Source organism: Choloepus didactylus, chromosome 7 (genome assembly GCF_015220235.1).
Source record: "Choloepus didactylus isolate mChoDid1 chromosome 7, mChoDid1.pri, whole genome shotgun sequence".
Classification (NCBI taxonomy): domain Eukaryota; kingdom Metazoa; phylum Chordata; class Mammalia; order Pilosa; family Megalonychidae; genus Choloepus; species Choloepus didactylus.
In genome coordinates, this window is record NC_051313.1 from 1,484,211 (window position 1) to 1,504,647 (window position 20,437).

General features: G+C 41.1%; 1 protein-coding gene across 6 annotated transcripts in view; it reads right to left on the reverse strand.

Moving 5' to 3' along the window:
* Positions 1-1,074: 1,074 nt before the first annotated feature.
* ADGB (androglobin) overlaps positions 1,075-20,437 on the reverse strand; it is a 211,555-nt gene continuing 192,192 nt past the window's right edge. For 2 of the 6 annotated variants that reach the window (XM_037842490.1, XM_037842489.1), the window contains 3 exons: positions 6,340-6,430; positions 5,472-5,655; positions 1,075-1,466 (listed from right to left, as the gene is read on the reverse strand). In XM_037842490.1, coding sequence (XP_037698418.1) covers positions 1,281-1,466; positions 5,472-5,655; positions 6,340-6,430 — 461 coding nt within the window. In that variant the 3' untranslated portion in view covers positions 1,075-1,280. Of the gene's footprint in view, positions 1,467-5,471; positions 5,656-6,339; positions 6,431-20,437 lie in introns of those variants that run through there. The other 4 variants (XM_037842491.1, XM_037842492.1, XM_037842494.1 and 1 more) reach the window with 3 other exon arrangements.

Consider the following 20,437-nt stretch of genomic DNA (forward strand, 5'->3'; position numbering starts at 1 on the left):
ACTGGCAGAGTTATGGGGCAAAGAGTAGGGAATATGTCATCTTTAAGGGAAGCCAAAAATACACAAACGTTAAAAGCTCATACCTCCTTTGATCCCACAACCCACCCAAAGAAATTTTTCAAGTAGAAATAAAATTTGCAGTAGGATATATATATGTTATAAAAACCAAGGTACTCAGGTAGCATTGTTTGTAATGGCAAAAACGTGGGCACAAAATATTCTTCAATAAATAATTACCTGACTCAATCATGACATAGTGGCAGCATGGAATGGGAATGTAATATCACACAGCCATTAAAAAAAAATGGATTACTTTTGCCTTGAAAAGATTTTGTACTGTTTAGTGAGAAAAATCAAGGTACAAAGAAAATGTATAATAAATGTCATTTTGTAAGACGGGCAGGGTAATTATGGATTTGTGTGTATAGAACACAGTGAGATGAGTGAAAACTACGCTGGGGGCACTCAGCCCAGGCTTCTGACGGGTTTTTGGCAGAGACGGGGACTGTAGGGTGGAGGAGGAAAGAGCAGGGAAAAGGTAACTGAAGAAAGAAGCTCCTGTGTTTGTATTTACTTAAGTTATTATGCACATGGGTATGTGTATACACATTTTTAAATTTTAATAACAAAGACTTAAAAGGAAAAAAAATAAAAGCACCTATCAAAACGCAAGAGCTTTGGCTGGTTAAAAAAGCTACAGGAGTTTGATTTGGGAAAGACACGAACTGGAAGTGGGTTTGGGGGCAGCCGGTCTCCTTCCAGGTGCCCCGGTTAACCCGTTCACCGCGTGGCTCTCGCACTAGTGAACGTGACGCGTTCCCAGCCTTTCAGGGCCGAGTGTGCCCCACCCAGGCTAGTCCCTTCCCGGGGACGGGGCCTCCCGAAATGCAGCGTCAGCCAGGAGCACGTGCCTTAATATTTCAGAACCTTCAAAATTAAAGGCAAATTATGCTTTAAGAACAATAGGTATTTTTCTCATGATTGTTGAACTTTTCGAAGGCATTCCTGTTGGCTCCTTCAGGATCTTCTTTCAATACTAACTAAAAATGCAGGCAATTCACATTGAGACCTAAATCCCAAACATGTGGAAGCCAATTTTATTGAAATTAGAACATTTAAAACTCTAATGCTTCGAATCACTGCTTTCTGAGAAAAAACAAACAAGTTACAATGTAAAGACTATTTCTAAGACAGGAAAACCTCTTCTTTCAATTAGCCTAATAATTCATTATGAGGCGGCCGAGTGACAGCTCCTGGAACAGCGGCTCCCCCGCGGGCGGTCACTTTTTCTTGCCCTTCTTCTTCCCCTGGGTGTCTGGGGCAGGGGCCTTCTTCTCGGGCTCGGCCCTCAGGGCGGCCTCCTGGGCAGCCAGGGCCTCCAGCTGCAGGTGCTCAGCTTCCAGCACCTTCTCTCTGTACTCTTCGCGGGCGCTGAGGATCTTCTGACGGGCTTCGTCCAGGGTGTCCTGCAGAGGAAAAGCCACACACGTGAGCCCTGGGGGCAGCTGTGGCCCCTCGGCCCCCAGATTCAAGCAGAAACTATCTGAGAAAGAGGACAATTAGGCTATGGCCTCAAACATTTACCAACACACCAAACATGAGTGTTCTAGTTTGCTAATGCTGCTGGAATGCAAAACACCAGAGACGGATTGGCTTTTATAAAAGGGGGTTTATTTGGTTACATAGTTACAGTCTTAAGGCCATAAAGTGTCCAAGGTAACACATCAGCAATCGGGTACCTTCACTGGAAGATGGCCAATGGCGTCCAGAAAACCTCTGTTAGCTGGGAAGGCACGTGGCTGGTATCTGCTCTGGCGTTCTGGTATCAAAATGGCTTTCTCCCAGGATGTTCCTCTCTAGGCTGCAGTTCCTCAAAAATGTCACTCTTAATTGCACTTGGGGTATTCGTCCTCTCTCAGCTTCTCCGGAGCAAGAGTCTGCTTCCAACAGCTGTCTTCAAACTGTCTCTCATCTGCAGCTCCTGTGCTTTCTTCAAAGTGTCCCTCTTGGCTGTAGCATCTGCTCCTTCTGTGTGCGCTTATATAGTGCTCCCGTAATTTAATTCAGACCCACCCTGAATGGGTGGGCCAGCACCTCCATGGAAATTATCCAATCAGAGTCGTCACCCACAGCTGGGTGGGGCGCATCTCCATGGAAACACTCAAAGAATTACAATCTAATTAACACTGATAGCTCTGCCCACACAAGAGTACATCAAAGATAATGGCATTTGGGGGACATAATACATTCAAACTGGCACAATGAGAAATGAGGCAGTACCCAGGATTCTAGCACAGAATGGGTGAGAAAAGTGAAGAGAAGGGGGAGAAATGGGTGGAGACCTGGCAAAGCAGCTCGCAGCTGTCAACTACTCACATACAGTCCACACAAAGTGTCCAGCACGGCCCGGGCCTCTCACAGGCTCCATAAACAAGTGGTTCCCCTCGGGAATTGAGGCCCCATAAATTTCACCTGAGTTGGACCTGAAGGCTCCCAAGAAGTGCAGCCTACTCCACTGGATCCGTTCATCTCCCCTGGGCTTCATTCCACCCCCTGCAAACACCGTGCTTGTCAAGGACACCAGTGACCTCTAGGGAAATCCAAGGTCAGTGCTTGATCCCACTCTCACTTGAGCTCACTCCCACTGGGTTTACTTTCTTTCCATGGCTTCCTGGACACCATGCCCTCTAAGTTCTTCTCCTCCTTCATAGCTGCTCCTTTTCAATCCCTCTGCTGATTCTCCTTTTCTCCATCTCCTAAGTGGGAGACACCCAGGTCTCGGGTTGCAGCCCCCTCCCCATCTGCACTCACGGCCTGGGGGATTTCATCTGGTCCTGAGGCTTTAAATTCCATTTCCATGCTGATGAGTCCGGAGCTTTTATCTGCAGTGCAGACCTGTCTCCCCAACTTCTATCCAACTTCCCCACGTGGCTGCCTGATAGGTATACTAAAATAAAGACGTCCAGAAGGGACATCATCTGATAAAATCAAGACGTCCACAAGGGACATCCTCATTTTCCTCCACAACCTGACCCATAAGCAACCTCTACCACTAAATTCAATGGCAACTCAATCCTTTCAGTTGTTTAGGCAAAAAATCTTAGGATAATTCTTGACTCCTCTCTTTGTCTTATGATGACCCCTCAGTACATCAGGAAAGCTTGTGGACTGACCGTACTTCAAAATGCCCAGTCCGGTTCGCTCTCCACCTCCATCCTGCCATCCGGGGTGAGCCTCTGCCCTCTCTCCCTGTCCAGTGTCTCCCGGCAGAGCCCCTTCTCCTGGACCTGCCCCTCCTCCCCTCCTAGACTCCGCTTTCCTTCACACAGTGGCCAGGGCAATCCTTTCCAAACCTGCTCAGACCCTGGGCTCTATCCTCTGTCCTTTAGAACCCTGTTAAGTTCCACATTTCCCTCGGACTAGAAGCTAAAGGCCTTGCCGTGGCCTTCAGGGCCCTCGTGCTTGCCTGGCCTCCTGCCACTGGTCCAGTAGGACCTACAGCTCACCAGGCAGCCCCCTCCTCTAGGCCCCCAGGCAGGCTCTTGCCGCAGGGCCTTGGCTCCAGCCAGTGCCTCTTCCAAGACACTGGGTTCGGATCCTGTTTGACTTTTGCTTTCCCTCCGCAGTTTCCCTTTCTACCATGTTATGTAATGAGTTTATTATCTATTTTCCCTGACTAGAATGTGAGGCAGGGATTTATCCCGTTTGTTCCAGTGCTTAGGACAGCACTGGCATAGAAAATGCTCCGAAATATTTGTTGAGTGAATAAAATGTGGAAATGGAAAGTGTCAGAAGATTAGAAACAGGAAAATACAGTTTATAATTTCAAAAAGAAGAATGATTGGTAAATCTATAAACCTGTGGTTGCTAAAGATGTTTAGAGATAAGGTGCTGATTTACTGAGAAGTGGCCACAGTTTCACAGAATTGGGTTCAACAAGACAACCGCCCAGTGCAATATGAGAACAGTGACATGTTAGCAAAAAAAGATATTTCACAGGAATAGTGTAAGAGAAATTTAATCTAAGTCCATAGATGCTTGAGGAATTCTTGTAAGATAACAAATGTGTTATTGATCATGTTTCTTTTAAAACGGCTTCAATGAAAGCGAGGGGGTTTATCTGGACTTTACACAAATTAATGCGGACTGAATTCAAAGCTTTCCCAGTAAATATTTCCTAACCCATTTTCTCCCCATCCCTTGCATTTCTATGCCTAGGAAACATGACCTGCTACCCTGAAATCTCTTTGTTTTATTATTTTAACTTATATTATTTCCTAGGTAATAAATGGAGTCCATGTAATTTTAGCATCCATTCAGTGACTCACTAATTCATTTATTTAACACACTTTCATTAAGCAGACATCTCTCCAAGGCTCTGGGGATGCAACAGTTAATCAAAGCCAAGTCTGTTTTCACATATATGTATATTTGAGTGGAGACAGATTAAAAACGTATATATATTATATAGATAATATATGCAGACATTTCCATGTCTAGTAATGGAAATGTAAGTTACTAAAAGAAACATGTAAGTTAATGTTAAGTAACTAGTAAGTTAATAAAAAAAACACGACAAGTGCTTTATAGAAGATTAAGGAGGGCAGGGGTGTACAACCTTGACGGGTGCTAATTGTGAAGCGGTCGCTACGGACAACCTCTGTGTGATGTGGCACCAGCTGAGCCCCTCCTCCCCGGGGGAAGAACATTCCAGGAAGAGATAAGAGTAAGTCTACACACCCAGCAGAGGGAGCGAGCCTGGTGAGAGTGGAAAGGAGCAAAAGGGTGGAATTGTAGAGAAAAGGGAGACAGCAAAGCAGGCATGAGGTCACCGAGGGCTCAAAAGTCCCAAAGAAAGACTTCGGCTTTTCTCTGAGTGACATATGAGGGCACTGGAGGACTGAAATGATCAAAAGCTCTTAGTGTGTCTTATGCTTTTACCATATACTAAAGAAAACCCCTCGTCTTCTCCTGGGCGCGGAGTGACAGTGACATGGCTACAGAGAGCTGAGGAAGGATGTGGATCGTTTCAAACCAAACCTAACTCTTCTCTCCTCCTCCCACCTCAGCTGGAGCTACCAGTGACTGAGACGTTAGGGATTCTGTGGAACAAAGTGGATTGATTCTCAGATTTTTTCCCACTGCCACTTGAAGCTTTGGCCTTCTCAAGTCTGTTGATGTCATCTTCATCCAGCTCTTTTCCAGCTCCCCCAATATTTTTGTGGTTGTCTTCTCCCCACCCCCTTCCCATCCTTGTGGATTTAAAGATTTCCCATACTGTCACTTGAGAGAGATTTTAGGGAGTGAGCGACACGTAAGTTGCATATAATCCATTTGCCATCTTTGCTCAGCAAACTGTAGAAATAAATGTTTTCAGGACTTCTTTCTACCCAGCTGTTACACGATTCTCTGATTCTTTTCACTATTACAAAATAACATGCTCCTTGTGATGTGAGCACACTCCAGCTCACCCGCATCGCCGCGTACATCTCCAGGACCTCGTCCTTCAACTGGCACCGCTTCTCCTGGTCAATGTCTCGAATGCTGAGAACCCGGGCCCGGTACTGGCGGAACTGGTGAACCTCCTCCGACTTCTGCACCGCCCGCTGCCGGCTGAGCTCCTCCGTCTGCAGCCGAGGCTCGTCGTCTGTTCTCCTGGATGTAAAACATCGAAGAGACGCAGGCGTCACCGAGGAATCCTGGAAAGCCCTTCACCTCAGAACTCAGACGTTCTAAAACTCGTGTCCACAGCACGGTGGTCGCTACCAAACATCAGGAATAGAAAGGTAAACCATCCTTTTACCAGAGCCATGCTCCATTTGTTGAGTCACTGATATTTTAGGAAAACAATTTAAGAAAATATCAGTAAATTTGGATGTCCCTTTGGACGACTTGATTATGGAATTCATCTTGGTAACTATGAGCAAATGGTATAGGTTTTCCCTTGGAATTTATGTATCTAAATAGTTTTGATGTTCTCAGACTTATAAATATGCTTGAGTAACTCTGTCTTTATTAATCCTATAGCCTTGTGCTCAAGAAAACTGAATCTAATAAAATAAGGGCAGCAGGCATGATGAGAATTTCATGGAGCTCAACTCACAGAGTCAGGCTGCAAGCCAGGCATTTCCAGAAAGCACTTCGGTACTTTTACAATTGATCTAATAAAATATTTTCTAAATATGAGATGTAAATTCATGTACTTCTAAAAATTCAGAAATACTGAGGATGTATTAAGTACTTAATTTCCAATTTTCAGTTTAGTAGCTGCCTACTGACACTGCTTTCAAAATCCTATGCACACAGATGTCTGAATTAATCACGTTTATTAAAACTTACCGTATATATTGAGTTATGTTGAAACATTCCAGTTCTTTTTGAATAACTTGTGGAGACAATCCCAAAAGTGTTGGGGATCGCGAAAGAGGTCCTAATTAAAAACAAAAAAAAGTCCTAAGTCTTTGAAAAATAATCAACAAATGACTAACTGAATGACAATATATCTCATTGTAATTGAAAATAATACAATTTTATGTAAAAACAATCATTAATTGAATTGCTTTATTTAATCTGATTTTATTAAAATATAATTATGTTTCACATTTAGTCTCTAATTGGTGTTACTATACTTATGGTTAAATGAGGGAGATGACAAAATGAGTGCAGACAAACTGAATATACGCTGCAAGAAGAACAAAATGTTACTCTAATTAGAGTTAAACAGGGTTAAGTGAAGAAGAGACAAAATTTACTTTCAGTTACAAAATTTCATTACAAACAACTTGTTAAATTACCCAATATTTAAAGATCTTGGGTTATGTGCAAAAGATATACTAAGCACTGTGTAGGCAGGAATACAAAAGTGTTTCCTTCCTTCAAGAAAATTTTAGTCCAGTGGAGGAGGCAATCTGTAAAATCAAATTAGCAATAACCTTTATGTCGTAGCCCATAATGAACCCACAAGCACAGATTTAAGAAAGGCTTTAGAGTCTAGGATGTTAATCTTTCAGGCTTCCATACCATTTAATCTTGTTTTTTAATATTGAAGTGTGATTCACATATCATAAACTTCACCCATTTTAAGTGTACAAGTCAATGCTTTTTCGTAAATGTCCCAAGTTATACAACCATCGCTGAAATCCAGTTCTGAAAACTTTTCATCAACCAAATAAGATCTCAAGTCCTTTTACAGCCGCGCTTTACTCACAAGCCCCAGCCAACCACCAATTTACTTAATGTCTCTATAGACTTGCTTCTCCTGGACATTTCACCTAAGTGGAATCAGACAGTAAATGGTTTCTTGCATCTGTTTTCTTTCACTTGGCATAATGTTTTTAAGGCTCATACATGTTGACACAAGTGTCAGTATTTCCTTTCTTTTGATGGCTGAATAGTATTCCATTATATGGACACATACCATGTTGTGTTTATCCATTCGCTAGTTGATGGACATTTGGGTTGTTTCCACTTTTTGGCTATTGTCAGTAGTGCTGCTAAGAACATCTGCATGCAAGTCTTTGTGCAGACATGTATTTTCATTTTCCTTGGATAGATATCTAGAAATACATTGCTTGGCCATATGGTAAAATTGGGTTCAACTTTTTAAGAGATTGCTAAATAGTTTTCCAAAGTGACAAAACCATTTTACGTAATTGCCAGCAACCTAATGAAGGCTCCCACGTCCCCATATCCTCACACATATTTGTTAATATCTGCCATTTTAACAAGAGCCATTCCAGTGGAAGCAAAATGGCATCTCCTTACAGCTTCAAGTTGTACGGTTTACCCAGGGATGTGGAGGATCTGTTTGCTTGTTAGCCATTTATATATCATCTTGGTGAAATATTTACTCAAATCTTTTGCCCAGTTTTGAATTGTGTTGCTTGTCTTCTTGATTTGCAAGAGTTCTTTATATACCCTGGATTCAAGTTTTTTGGTCAGATATTTGATTTGCAAATATTTTCTCATAGTTTTTCATTTGTCTTTTTGATTTCTTAATGTCTTTGAAGCACAAAAGTTTTTAACTTTGAAGTCCAATTTTGATTTTTTGAACTTCCTTTTCATATATTTAAGAAATCTTTTCCTAACCCTAGGTCATGAATATTTTAGCATACATTTTTCTTGTTGTTTTATAGTTTTTACTGTTACATTTATGTTTATGATCCATTTTGGATTAATTTTTGTGTGCAGTGTGAGGTAACAGTCGAAATTTACTTTTTTACATGTGGATATCCAATTGTCTCAGCACCATTCAACCTATTTGTGTCTTTGAATATGAAGTGAATCTTTCGTGGCTAGTGTAGAGTTGGATACTGGAATACACATATTCATTTAACGTAATCATTGATATGGTTGGATTTATATATGCCATTTTGCTATTTGTTTTCTGTATGTGCCAGATCCTTTTTTGTTCTTTTTCTCTATAATGTCTTCTTTTGTGTTAAATAGATATTTTCTAGGGTGCTATTTTAATTTCCTTTTTGGCTGTTTTACAATATTTTTGCATTATTTTCTTAATGGTTGCTTTAAGATTACAATATATATATATATTAATTTACTACAATCTACATCAGGTTAGCACTAAATTAATTTAAGTAATCTATAGAAACTCTGTTCCAGTATATCTCTTTTCCCTTTTTCATTCTTGGGCTATTGTTGTCATCTGCCTTTATATGTTACAAGCTCAACAGTAGTTTTATAATTATTCTTTTGAAAAACAAGTTAAAGAGAGGGGCAGGGCAAGATGGTGAAGTGGTGAGGAGTAGAATTTAGTCTCTCCTCTACGGCAGCAGGTCATTAGTCAGGAACTGTATGAAACAGTGTTTTCGGGGTCTCCAGTGACCAGTCACACATCGTACATAGGTATGGATCATGTGGAAAAGCTGAGGTTGCAATGAAATCTGTAAGTTTCCCCGACCAGGGGTCTGGTGCCCCTCCCCACCCAGACCTCTCAGACTGTCTCACAGCCAGCTCCCTGAAAGGAAAGAAAGAAAAACAATCTGCTGGAAGCAAGAAGGGGGCTCAACCCAGCCTCAACTGCAGAATTAATTAACAAATTGTTAATCAATTAACTTTTAGAGCTGGGGGTGCCAGAGAAGGGCTGGGCTCTGGGAAGTAGGGGCATGTATGAGGGGGCACCTATTCCCTGGATCCAAAAAGGCTGTTTTTTTTTCCCCCACATTTTGTCCCTCCTCCTTTCTTGCTCTCTGACTCCTTATCTTTTTACACTTCAGTAGCCCCCTGGCAAGGATGGAATTAAAGCTGTTGGAGAATAATTATCCAGATAATAGCACAAAGCACATCTTTAAATACTCTATTCTGACACTGACAAAACTTCCAGGCTGGGGCAAGGCTTTAAAAAGGGATTTTTTTTTCTTTTTCTTTTTTTTTTGTTGTTTCTTTTAAAAATAACCATTGTAAGTAGCTCTTTTCAGGTATCTGCAACTGGCCTCTGAACCCAGGAAACGGAGAGCTGAGATAGGTCTGACAGACAAAGCAGTGAGCCTAGTGGGGGAGACAGTTCCCTGAAGGGCACATAACTCCCCCAAGAAGAATGGACCATGGTCTAGCTCAATTTGCAGCCCTCCATCAAGGAGCTCAGACCCCAGGGGCTGGAATTCATTAACCAGCTTCAGTCAGCCATGGCCCCGACAAGGTCAGGGTCACCGGGAGAACTACAGGCTCCCACCTCCTTACACTGGTGGGGGAGCTGCGGGCTGGCCAGCGCCACCTGCTGGACAGCACAGGAGAAGCACAGAGTCTAAAGGCCTCACAGGAGGGTCTCATTCTCAAGGAAACTCCATACCCTCCTCCCGAGACCCAGGCCTCTCTGGACTGGGAAAACCTGACTGGGGTTGACCATATCTGAAGAGACCATCACACAAGAAGGCTACATAGAGGCAGGGCAAGAAACAGAAAAACAAGAGGTGAAAAACTATGATCAACTAAACAGAACCTAAGTTAGAGGTCTAGAATAAGTTTAACTGAACACCAAAGGTTAGAGAACAAAGACAACCAACAAGAAAACTCTAGGTAAAGTGAAAACGAGTTCCAGAATATACTAATCAAGAAAGTCAGATGCTCAGACAGCTCAAAATAATGAGCCATACTAGGAAACACAAAAATATGGACCAGCAAAAGGAACAAACTAACACTTCAACTGAGATAGAGGAACTGAAATAAATAATTAATAATCAAACAGATCTCCAAAATCAATTCAAAAATCAAATCAGCGACCTGAGGGAAGATATGGCAAGAGATGAAGGATATAAAGAAGACACTGGATGACCATAAAGAAAAGTTCTTAAACTTGAAAAAAACAATGGCAGAACTTATGGGCACAGTGGAGGAGATGAAAAACACAATAGAGGGATAAAACAGTAGATTTGAACAGCCAGAAGAAAGGATCAGTGAACTGGAAGATAAGATATTTGAATTCATACACACAAAAGAACTGATGGTGAAAAAAATGGAAAAATATGAGCAGAATCTTAGGGTGCTGAGTGACAACATGAAGCAAACAAAAATACGTGTTATGTGTGTCCCAGAGGGAGAAGAGAGGGCAAAAGGAGCAGAAAGAATAATAGAAGAAATATTCACTGAAAATTTCCCAACTCTTATGAAAGACAGAAAATTACAGATTCAAGAAGCACAGTGTACCCTTAAAGGATAGATCCCAATAGACCTACTCCAAGACACTTACTGATCAGACTGTCCAATGTCAAAGACAAAGAGAGAATTCCGAAGGCAGCAAGAGAAAAGTAATCCATCACATACAAGGGAAGCTTGATAAAACTATGCACAGATTTCTCCGCAGAAACCATGGAGGCGAGAAGACAATGGTACGATATATTTAAGATACTGAAAGAGAAGAACTGCCAACCAAGAATTCGATATCCGGCAAAACTGTCCTTCAAAAATGAGGGAGAGATTAAAATATTTTCAGACAAACAGACACCGAAAGAGTTTGTGAATAAGAGACCAGCGCTACAAGAAATACTAAAGGGCATACTAGAGGCTGATAGGAAAAGACAGGAGAGAGAGGTTTGGAGAAGAGTATAGAAATTAAGGTTATCAGGAAGGGTAAAAGGAGAGCAAGGGAGAAACAAGATATGACGTATAAAATCTGAAAGACAAACAGTAGAAGAAAGTACTGCCCTTACAGTAATAACACTAAATGTTAATGGATTAAAATCCCCAATAAAAAGACACAGACTGGCAGAATGGATTAAAAAACAGGACCCACCTATATGCTGTCTACAAGAAACTCATTTTAGACACAAGGACAAACATAGGCTGAAAGTAAAAGATTGGAAAAAGATATTTCATGCAAACAACCAGAAAAAAGTGGGAGTAGCCACATTAATATCAAATTAGACTTCAGAAGTAAAACAATTAAAAGAGACAAAAGGACACTATACATTAATAAAAGGGTCAATTCATCAAGAAAACATAACAATCATAAATATTTATGCACCAAGCCAGAGTGCTCCAAAATTCATGAGGCACACACTGAAACACTGAAAGGAGAAGCAGATAACTCTACAATAATACTTGGAGACTTCAATACACCGCTCTTATCAATGGATAGAACATCTAGACAGAGGATCAATAAATAAATGGAGATGATGAATTGTACAATAAATAAACTAGACTTGACAGACATTTATAGAAGACTACACCCCACAGCAGCAGGATATACATTTTTCTCAAGTGCACATGGAACATTCTCTAGGATAGACCATGGGTTGGGTCACAAAGCAAGTCTAAACAAATTTAAAAATATTGATATTATACAAAACAATTTCTCAGACCATAATGGAGGCTAAACAACACACTCTTAGAAAACCAGTGGAGAAAGGAAGAAATTACAAGAGAAATTAGCAAATACCTCGAGGCAAATGACAATGAAAACACAACATATCAAAACTTATGGGATGCAACAAAGGCGGTGCTAAGAGGGAAATTTATTGCCCTAAATGCCTATATTAAAAGAGAAGAGAGAGCAAAAATTGAGGAATTAACTGTTATCCTGGAGGAAGCAGAGAAAGAACAGCAAACTAACCCCAAAACAAACACAAGGAAAGAAATAACAAAGATCAGAGCAGAAATAAATGAAATTGAGAGCAGGAAAACAATAGAGAGAATCAACAAAACCAGAAGTTGGTTCTTTGAGAAAATCAACAAAGTTGATGGACCCCTAGCTAGGCTAACAAAAAAAAAAAAAAGAGCGGATGCTAACAGATACAATCAGAAATGGGAAACGAAACAGAACTACTGACCCTGCAGAAATAAAGGAGTTCATGAGACGATACTATGAGCAACTATATGCTAATAAACTAGATAACTTAGACAAAATGGACAACTTCCTAGAAAAGCATAAACAACCAACACTGACTCAGGAAGAAATAGACAACCTCAACAAACCAATCACAAGTAAAGAGATTGAGTCAGTCATCAAAAAGCTCCCAAAAAAGAAAAGCCCAGAACCAGATGACTTCACATGTGAATTCTACCAACCACTCAAGAAAGAATTAGTACCAATCCTTCTCTAACTCCTCAAACAAATGGAAGAAGAGGGTAACCTACCCAACTCATTCTATGAAGACAATATCACCAAAAATTAGTATTATGAAGACTAATACCAAAATCAGACAAAGACACTGCAAAAAAAAAAAAAAAAAGAAAGAAAGAAAGAAAGAAAATTAAATTATAGACCAATATCTTTAATGAATATAGATGCAAAAATCCTCAACAAAATACTCACAAATTGAATTCAGTGGCACATGACTAGGTGGGTTTTATTCCAGGTATGCAAGGCGGTTTCAACACAAGAAAATCAATTAACATAATACACCACATCAATAAACCAAACAGGAAAACCACACGATCATCTCAATCAATGCAGAAAAGGCATTTGACAAAATTCTTGATGAAAATACTTCAAAGATAGGAACAGAAGGGGATTTTCTAAGTATGATGAAGGCAATATATGAAAAACCCACAGCTAACATCTTACTCACTGGGGAGAGACTGAAAGCTTTCCCTCTAAAATCAGGAACAAGACAGGGATGCCCACTGTCACCATTGCTATTCAACATTGTGCTGGATGTTCTAGCTAGAGCAATTAGGCAAGAAAAAGAAACAAAAGGCATCCAAATTGGAGAGGAAGAAGTAAAACTTTCACTCTTTGCAGATGACATGATTTTATATGTAGAAAATCAAGAAAAATCTATAGCAAAGCTATTAGAACTAATCAATGAATACAGCAAAGTGGCAGGCTACAAGATCAACACGCAAAAATCTGGAGTGTTCTTATACACAAGTAATGTGCAACAATAGGAAGCAATCAAGAGAAAAAAATTTCATTTACAATAGCAACCAAAAGAATCAAGTATTTAGGAATAAACTTAACGAAGGCCACAAAAGACCTATACAAAGAAAACTACAAGAAACTGCTGAAAGAAATCAAACAGGACCTCAAAAAATGGAAGAACATACCGTGTTCATGGATTGGAAGACTAAATACAATCAAAATGTCAATTCTACCTAAACTGATTTATAGATTCAATGCAATACCAATTAAAATCCCAACAACTTACTTTGCAGAAATAGAAATACCAATAACCCAAATTTATTTGGAAGGGCAAGGTGCCCCAAATAGCCAAAAATATCTTGAGAAAGAGGAACGAAGTGGGAGGTCTCACACTACCTGACTTTGAAGCATGTTACAAAGCTACAGTGCTCAAAACAGCATGGCAATGGCATAAGGATAGATATACCGACCGATGGAATTGAATTGAGTGTTCAGAAATAGACTCTCACATCTATGGACAATTGATCTTTGATAAGGCAGTCAAGCCAAAGCAACTGGGACAGAGCAGCCTCTTCAATAAATGGCATTTGGAGAACTGGATATCCATTTCCAAAGGATTAAAGAGGACCCCTATCTCACACCTTACACAAAAATTGACTCGAAATTCATCAAAGACCTAAACATTAGTGCTAAGACCCTAAGACTCTTAGAAGAAAATGCAGGCCAATTTCTTAAAGATCTTGTGATAGGAGGTGGTTTCCTAGACCTTACACCCAAAGCGCGAGCAACCAAAGAACAAATACACAAATGGGATCTTCTCAAAATTAAACACTTTTGTACATCAAAGGACTTTGTCAGAAAGTTAACAAGGCAGCCTACACAATGGGAGACAATATTTGGAAACCACATATCAGAAAAGGATTTACTATCCTAGACATATAAAGCAATCCTACAACTCAACAACAGAATGACAAAGAACCCAAATAAAAAATGGGCAAAAGACATGAACAGACACTTTTCTGAAGAGGAAATACAAATGGCTCAAAAACATATGAAAACAATGTTCAACTTCACTGGCTATTAAGGAAATGCAAATCAAAACTACAATGAGATCTCATCTCACACCCACCAGAATGGCCATTATCAAAACAACAGAAAATTAAAAGTGCTAGAGAGGATGTGGAGAAAGAGGCACACTATCCACTGTTGGTAGGAATGGATAATGGTGCAACCGCTCTGGAAGACAGTGTGGCAGTTCCTCAGGAAGCCAAATATAGATTTATCATATGACCCAGCTATTCCATTACTAGGTATATACTCAGAGGAAGTGAAAGTTAAGACATGAACAGACATTTGTAGACCAAAGTTTATCATGGCATTTTTCACAATAGCCAAGAGATGGAAACAGCCCTAATGTCCACCAATGGATGAGTGGATAAACAAACTGTGATGCATACACACAATGGAATATTATGCAGCTGTAAGACAGAACAAAGACACAAAACATATAATAATGTGGATGAATCTTGAGGACATAATGTTGAGTGAAGTTAGCCAGAAACAAAGGGACAAATACTGTATGGCCTCACTAATATGATCTAACATTCTAGTTTGCTAATTCTACCAGAATGCAAAACACCAGAGATGGATAAAGGGGGTTTATTTGGTTACACAATTACAGTCTTAAGGCCATAAAGTGTCCAAGGTAACACATCAGCAATCAGTACCTTCACTGGAGGATGGCCAACAGCGTCTGGAAAACCTCTGTTAGCTGGGAAGGCCCATGGCTGGTGTCTGCTCCAAAATTCTGGTTTCAAAATGGCTTTCTCCCAGGACATTCCCCTCTAGGCTGCAGTTCCTCAGAAATGTCACTCTTAGTTGCACTTGGGGTATTTGTCCTCTCTCAGCTTCTCTGGAGCAAGAGTGTGCTTTTGACAGCCATCTTCAAACTGTCTCTCATCTGCAGCTCCTGTGCTTTCTTCAAAGTGTCCCTCTTGGCTGTGTCAGCTTGCTCCTCCTGTCTGATCTTATACAGTGCTCCAGGAATTTAATTCAGACCCACCTTGAATGGGTGGGCCAGCACCTCCATGGAAATTATCCAATCAGAGTCATCACCCACAGGTGGGTGGGGTGCATCTCCATGGAAACACTCAAAGAATTACAATCTAATTAACACTGATAGGTCTGCCCACACAAGATTACATCAAAGATAATGGCATTTGGGGGACATAATGCATTCAGACTGGCACATTCCACCCCCTGGACCCCAAAATGACATTATCTTTCCATATACAAAATACATTCATCCCACAACAATATCACAGAAACTAAGATCATTTCAGTAACAATAGTTAAGTACCAGATTCCATCAAAATCAATTATAGGCATGGTCAGTCCTAAGGCATAATTTTCAGATCTGTGAACTTAGAACAAGTTCACATAACAAGCACAAGTTATGTGCTTCCAATATACAAAGGAGGGACATTCATAGGATAAACATTCCCATTGCCATAAGGAGAAAGAGTAAGGAAAACAGGGTTCACAGGACCAAAACAGTTCCTAAAACCTGCAGGACAAACTCCATTAGATTTCAAAGTCTGGGAGTCATTTTCAGAATGACGTTGCATCCTTGGGGTTTGAGAGAGCAGAGTCTAACCCTTCCTAAGGGCCTTTATGGTGGCCCTTTCCTCTCCAAACACTGGGGTGAGTGCTCCAACATATCCACACATTGGGGAGACCACCTTCTCGGCCCCACCCTCCTCAGACATCGGGGCAGCACCCAGATTCCCTTCCATCTCCAGGGCACATGCTCAACCCCTTCAGAACAGTGGTGTGGCAGCCAGGCTCCCCCCAATTCCCTGGGAATGTGCTCCACCCTCTTTGGGGCTTGAGGTGGCAGGACATTTCCTGAGCATTGAGGCAGAAGGCCCACCCTCGACCTCCAGGGCAAACTCACCCTTTCCATGCATGTGGGCCACTCTGCTCTCCCAGCCCGAGACCTCTTGACTCCAGACCTCAACCTCCATGGCTCTGTCTTTGAAGAAATTTTTCCTTCAATTTGTTCCTTGTCTGTCTCCTCCAGTCCAGATTGGCAATGGCTCTGTCTATAAAGATCTCACAAAAATTCTTTTGGCTTCGCATGAAGCACACAGGGGTCAAAGCCATCAGATAATAGGACTCTCCACAAATCCTTTCTGTTTAACTCCTTTTCCAATCTTGGCTTGTACTGAAATGGCAGCTGGGTTCCATGTTTGGTAGCATCCTCATGTTGGGCTGTAGCTTCTGGGATTTCACCCCCTGGAAGCCTGTAATTTTCCAAGCCATCAGCTTCTGGTTTCTTTGAACCCAAGAGTTCAGTTCTAAGTTCATCTCTCTCCACTCGCATTTTACTATAAGCTGTAAGGAGAAGCCAGGGTACATCCTACACACGTAGTCTGGAGATCTCCTCAGCTAAGTATTCCTGGTTGTCGCTTTCAAATTCTTCCTTCCATCTGACACCAGGACTCAATTTTGCCAAATTCTCTGCCACTTTAAAACAAGGATCACGTTTCTTCCAGTTTGCAACAACACGTTCATCATTTCTGTTCAAGTCCCTGTCAGAAGTATCTTTAGAGTCCATATTTCCATAAACAGTCTCTTCAAAGCAGTTTAGGCCTTTTCTATCAAGCTCCTCTCAATTTCCAGAATCTTCTCCCTATCCATTTAAAAAGCTGTTCCAACATGTTTGGTATTTGCAAACACAGCAGCACCAGCACCCCACTTCTCTGGTACCAAAATCTGTTCTAGTTTGCTAATTCTGCTGGAATGCAAAACACCAGGAATGGATTGGCTTTTATAAAGGGGGTTTATTTGGTTACAAAGTTACAGTCTTAAGGCCATAACGTGTCCAAGGTAAGTCATCAACAATTGGGTACCTTCACTGGAGAATGGCCAATGGTGTCCGGAAAACCTCTGTTAGCTGGGAAGGCACGTGGCTGGTGTCTGCTCCAAAGTTCTGGTTTCAAAATGGCTTTCTCCCAGGACGTTCCTCTCTAGGCTGCTGTGTCAGCTTGTTCCTTCTGTCTGATCTTATACAGTGCTCCAGTAATTTAATTCAGACCCAACCTGAATGGTCAGGCCAACACCTCCATGGAAATTATCCAATCAGAGTCATCACCCACAGTTGGGTGCGGCGCATCTCCATGGAAACACTCAAAGAATTTCAATCTAATTAACACTGATAGCTCTGCCCACACAATATTATATCAAAGAAAATGGTGTTTGGGGGACATAATACATTCAGACTGGCCCAATCACCAAACTTTTAGAGTTAAAAGCTGACAACATGGTCTACGAGGAGATAGAAAGAGGGTAGAGATCAGGCATTTGATGCTGAAGGACTACAGAATGTTCAGCAGGATGGACTGTATAGATCCAGAAATAGATAGCACAATACTGTGTGATGGGAGCACAGTATTGTAACTACACTGAACAAAGATGTCCATGAGTAAAGCTGAAAGAGGTGGGCTAGGGACATGAATGACATCTGAGATAAATATGGAAGATAAAGACTGGGACTGTTTAACTTAGCAATAACTGGAGTGGTCAATGATTGTGACTAAATGTATAAATATAAAACTGTTCTTGCATGTGAGAGAACAAATGAATGTCAACTATGCAGAGTGTTGGAAAGGGGATGGTATTGGTGAAAAAACAGAATCAAAGCAAACTGGAGTCTATGGTCAACAGTAACATTGTAATATGCTTCCATTAAATGTAACAAAGGCAATATACCAAAGCTAAATGTGTATGAGACGGGGATATAAGGGAGGGATATGGGATTCTTGGTACTGGTGTTGTTGTCTGACCCTGCTATTATATTGTATTGCATGATATTTTATTTTTCTTTTTATTATCTTTTTTATTATTCATTAAAAAAATTTTTTTTTCCATAGTGATCAATATGTTCAAGTGCTTACTTTGGTGATAAATCCACAACTGTATGATGATACTGTGAACTGACTGTACACTTTGGATAATTATATAGTATGTGAATATAGCTCTATAAAATTATATGGAAAAATATAAACAGGGATAATAGCGCTGGAGAAAACATGGAGAGAGGGATGTACCTATGTACTGTTGATGAGGAGGCAGAATGGTGTAGCCTTTCTGGAGGACACTGGGGTGGTTCCACCCGAAGCTAAGTATGTGGAGGCCATAAAGTCCTGCAACCTCATTAAGGGGCATTTACTTGGACGGACATTTGCACACTGGCGTTTACGGAGAGAGTATGCATAATTTGCAGTGGGTGGAGGTGGCCTAAGGGTACACTGACTGAGGAACAGAATGGTGAACTGTTGGGTGTGCATACAATGGAATATTGAGCAATTGCAAAAAGGAGTGAAGCTGTGAGACACACCAGGAGGTGAATGGAACCTGTTGACAGCATTTTGAGTGAACTACGTCAGAAACAAAGGCAGACACTAAAATGCCTCACCAATATGGACTAACTACAATGTCTCAACTCAGAAGTGAAACTTAGAGCACAACTTACCAGAGGAATGCTTATTATAATGGTCCCTAGATTGTAAGCTCTTACAGCAGTCACATCTATTCCAGAATTGTAACAGCTATCTCCAGATTCCAACATGTGGATACCTTTGTGTATAACCTGATAGATCCCTGGAACTTTCAGTATCTGTGTGACACCTGAAACTCAGACCTAGAACTCGGCAGATACGAATGTCAGTATTAGCACATATAGCAACTGTTAAAAAAGCTGAAAAACAGTCCAGACTTCAATTAGAGATAGGAATGAAGCAGATGCTGTTATGACTAGGGCAAATTGGGCCAAAGGGTAAAGGACAATATTGACTTCATTTTAAAACTTCAAACTCCATGTGAGACCAAGGGAAGAGATGTTTAATTGGTGCAAGATCTATATTTCCTAAAGAATTTAACTTGCACAGTTTGTTCAAACACCACAATTTCATGGAACTTTAAATAGGAAGTGAGACCTGGTAGGTTTGTACAGATTAGTGTGAAATAGCAACACATCCCAAAGTAATTTGGACAGAGAATAAAAATATCTATGCAGGGCTCCCCTGAGAAGCTGTGGGAAAATGCAGAGGTGTTGGGCTTCCTCACCTGGATTGTTGCTGATGTTCTCACAAACATTGAGGACTGGAGGTTTGATGTGCTGAGCCTCTATCACAGGACTTGCCCTTATGAAGCTCATTACTGCAAAGGAGAGGCTAAACCTGCTTATAATTGTGCCTAAGAGTCTCCCCCTGAGTGCCTCTTTGTTGCTCAGATGTGGTCCTCTCTCTCTCTAGCTAAGCCACCTTGGCGGGTGATCTTGCTGCCCTCCCCTCTATGTGGGACTGGACTCCCAGGGGTGTAAATCTCCCTGGTAACATGGGATATACTCCCAGGGATGTATCTTGACCTGGCATCATGGGATTGAGAACATCTTCTTGACCAATAGAGGGATGCGAAATGAAACAAAATACAGTTTCAGTGTGTGCCCATTTGAATGTATTATGTCCCCCCAAATGCCATTATCTTTGATGTAATCTTGTGTGGGCAGACCTATCAGTGTTAATTAGATTGTAATTCTTTGAGTGTTTCCATGGAGATGTAACCCACCCAACTGTGGGTGATGACTGTGATTGGATAATTTCCATGGAGGTGTTGGCCTGACCATTGGGTGGGCCTGAATTAAATTACTGGAGCACTATATAAGATCAGACAGAAGGAGCAAGCTGACAGAGCCAAGAGGGACACTTTGAAGAAAGCACAGGAGCTGCAGATGAGAGACAGTTTGAAGATGGCCATTGAAAGCAGACTCTTGCTCCGAAGAAGCTAAGAGAGGACAAATACCCCAAGTGCAACTAAAAGTGACATTTTTGAGGAACTGCAGCCTAGAGAGGAACGTCCTGGGAGAAAGCCATTTTGAAACCAGAACTTTGGAGCAGACACCAGCCACATGCCTTCCCAGCTAACAGAGGTTTTCCGGATGCCATTGGCCATCCTCCAGTGAAGGTACCCGATTGCTGATGTGTTACCTTTGACACTTTATGGCCTTAAGACTGTAACTGTGTAACCAAATAAACCCCCTTTATAAAAGCCAATCCCTCT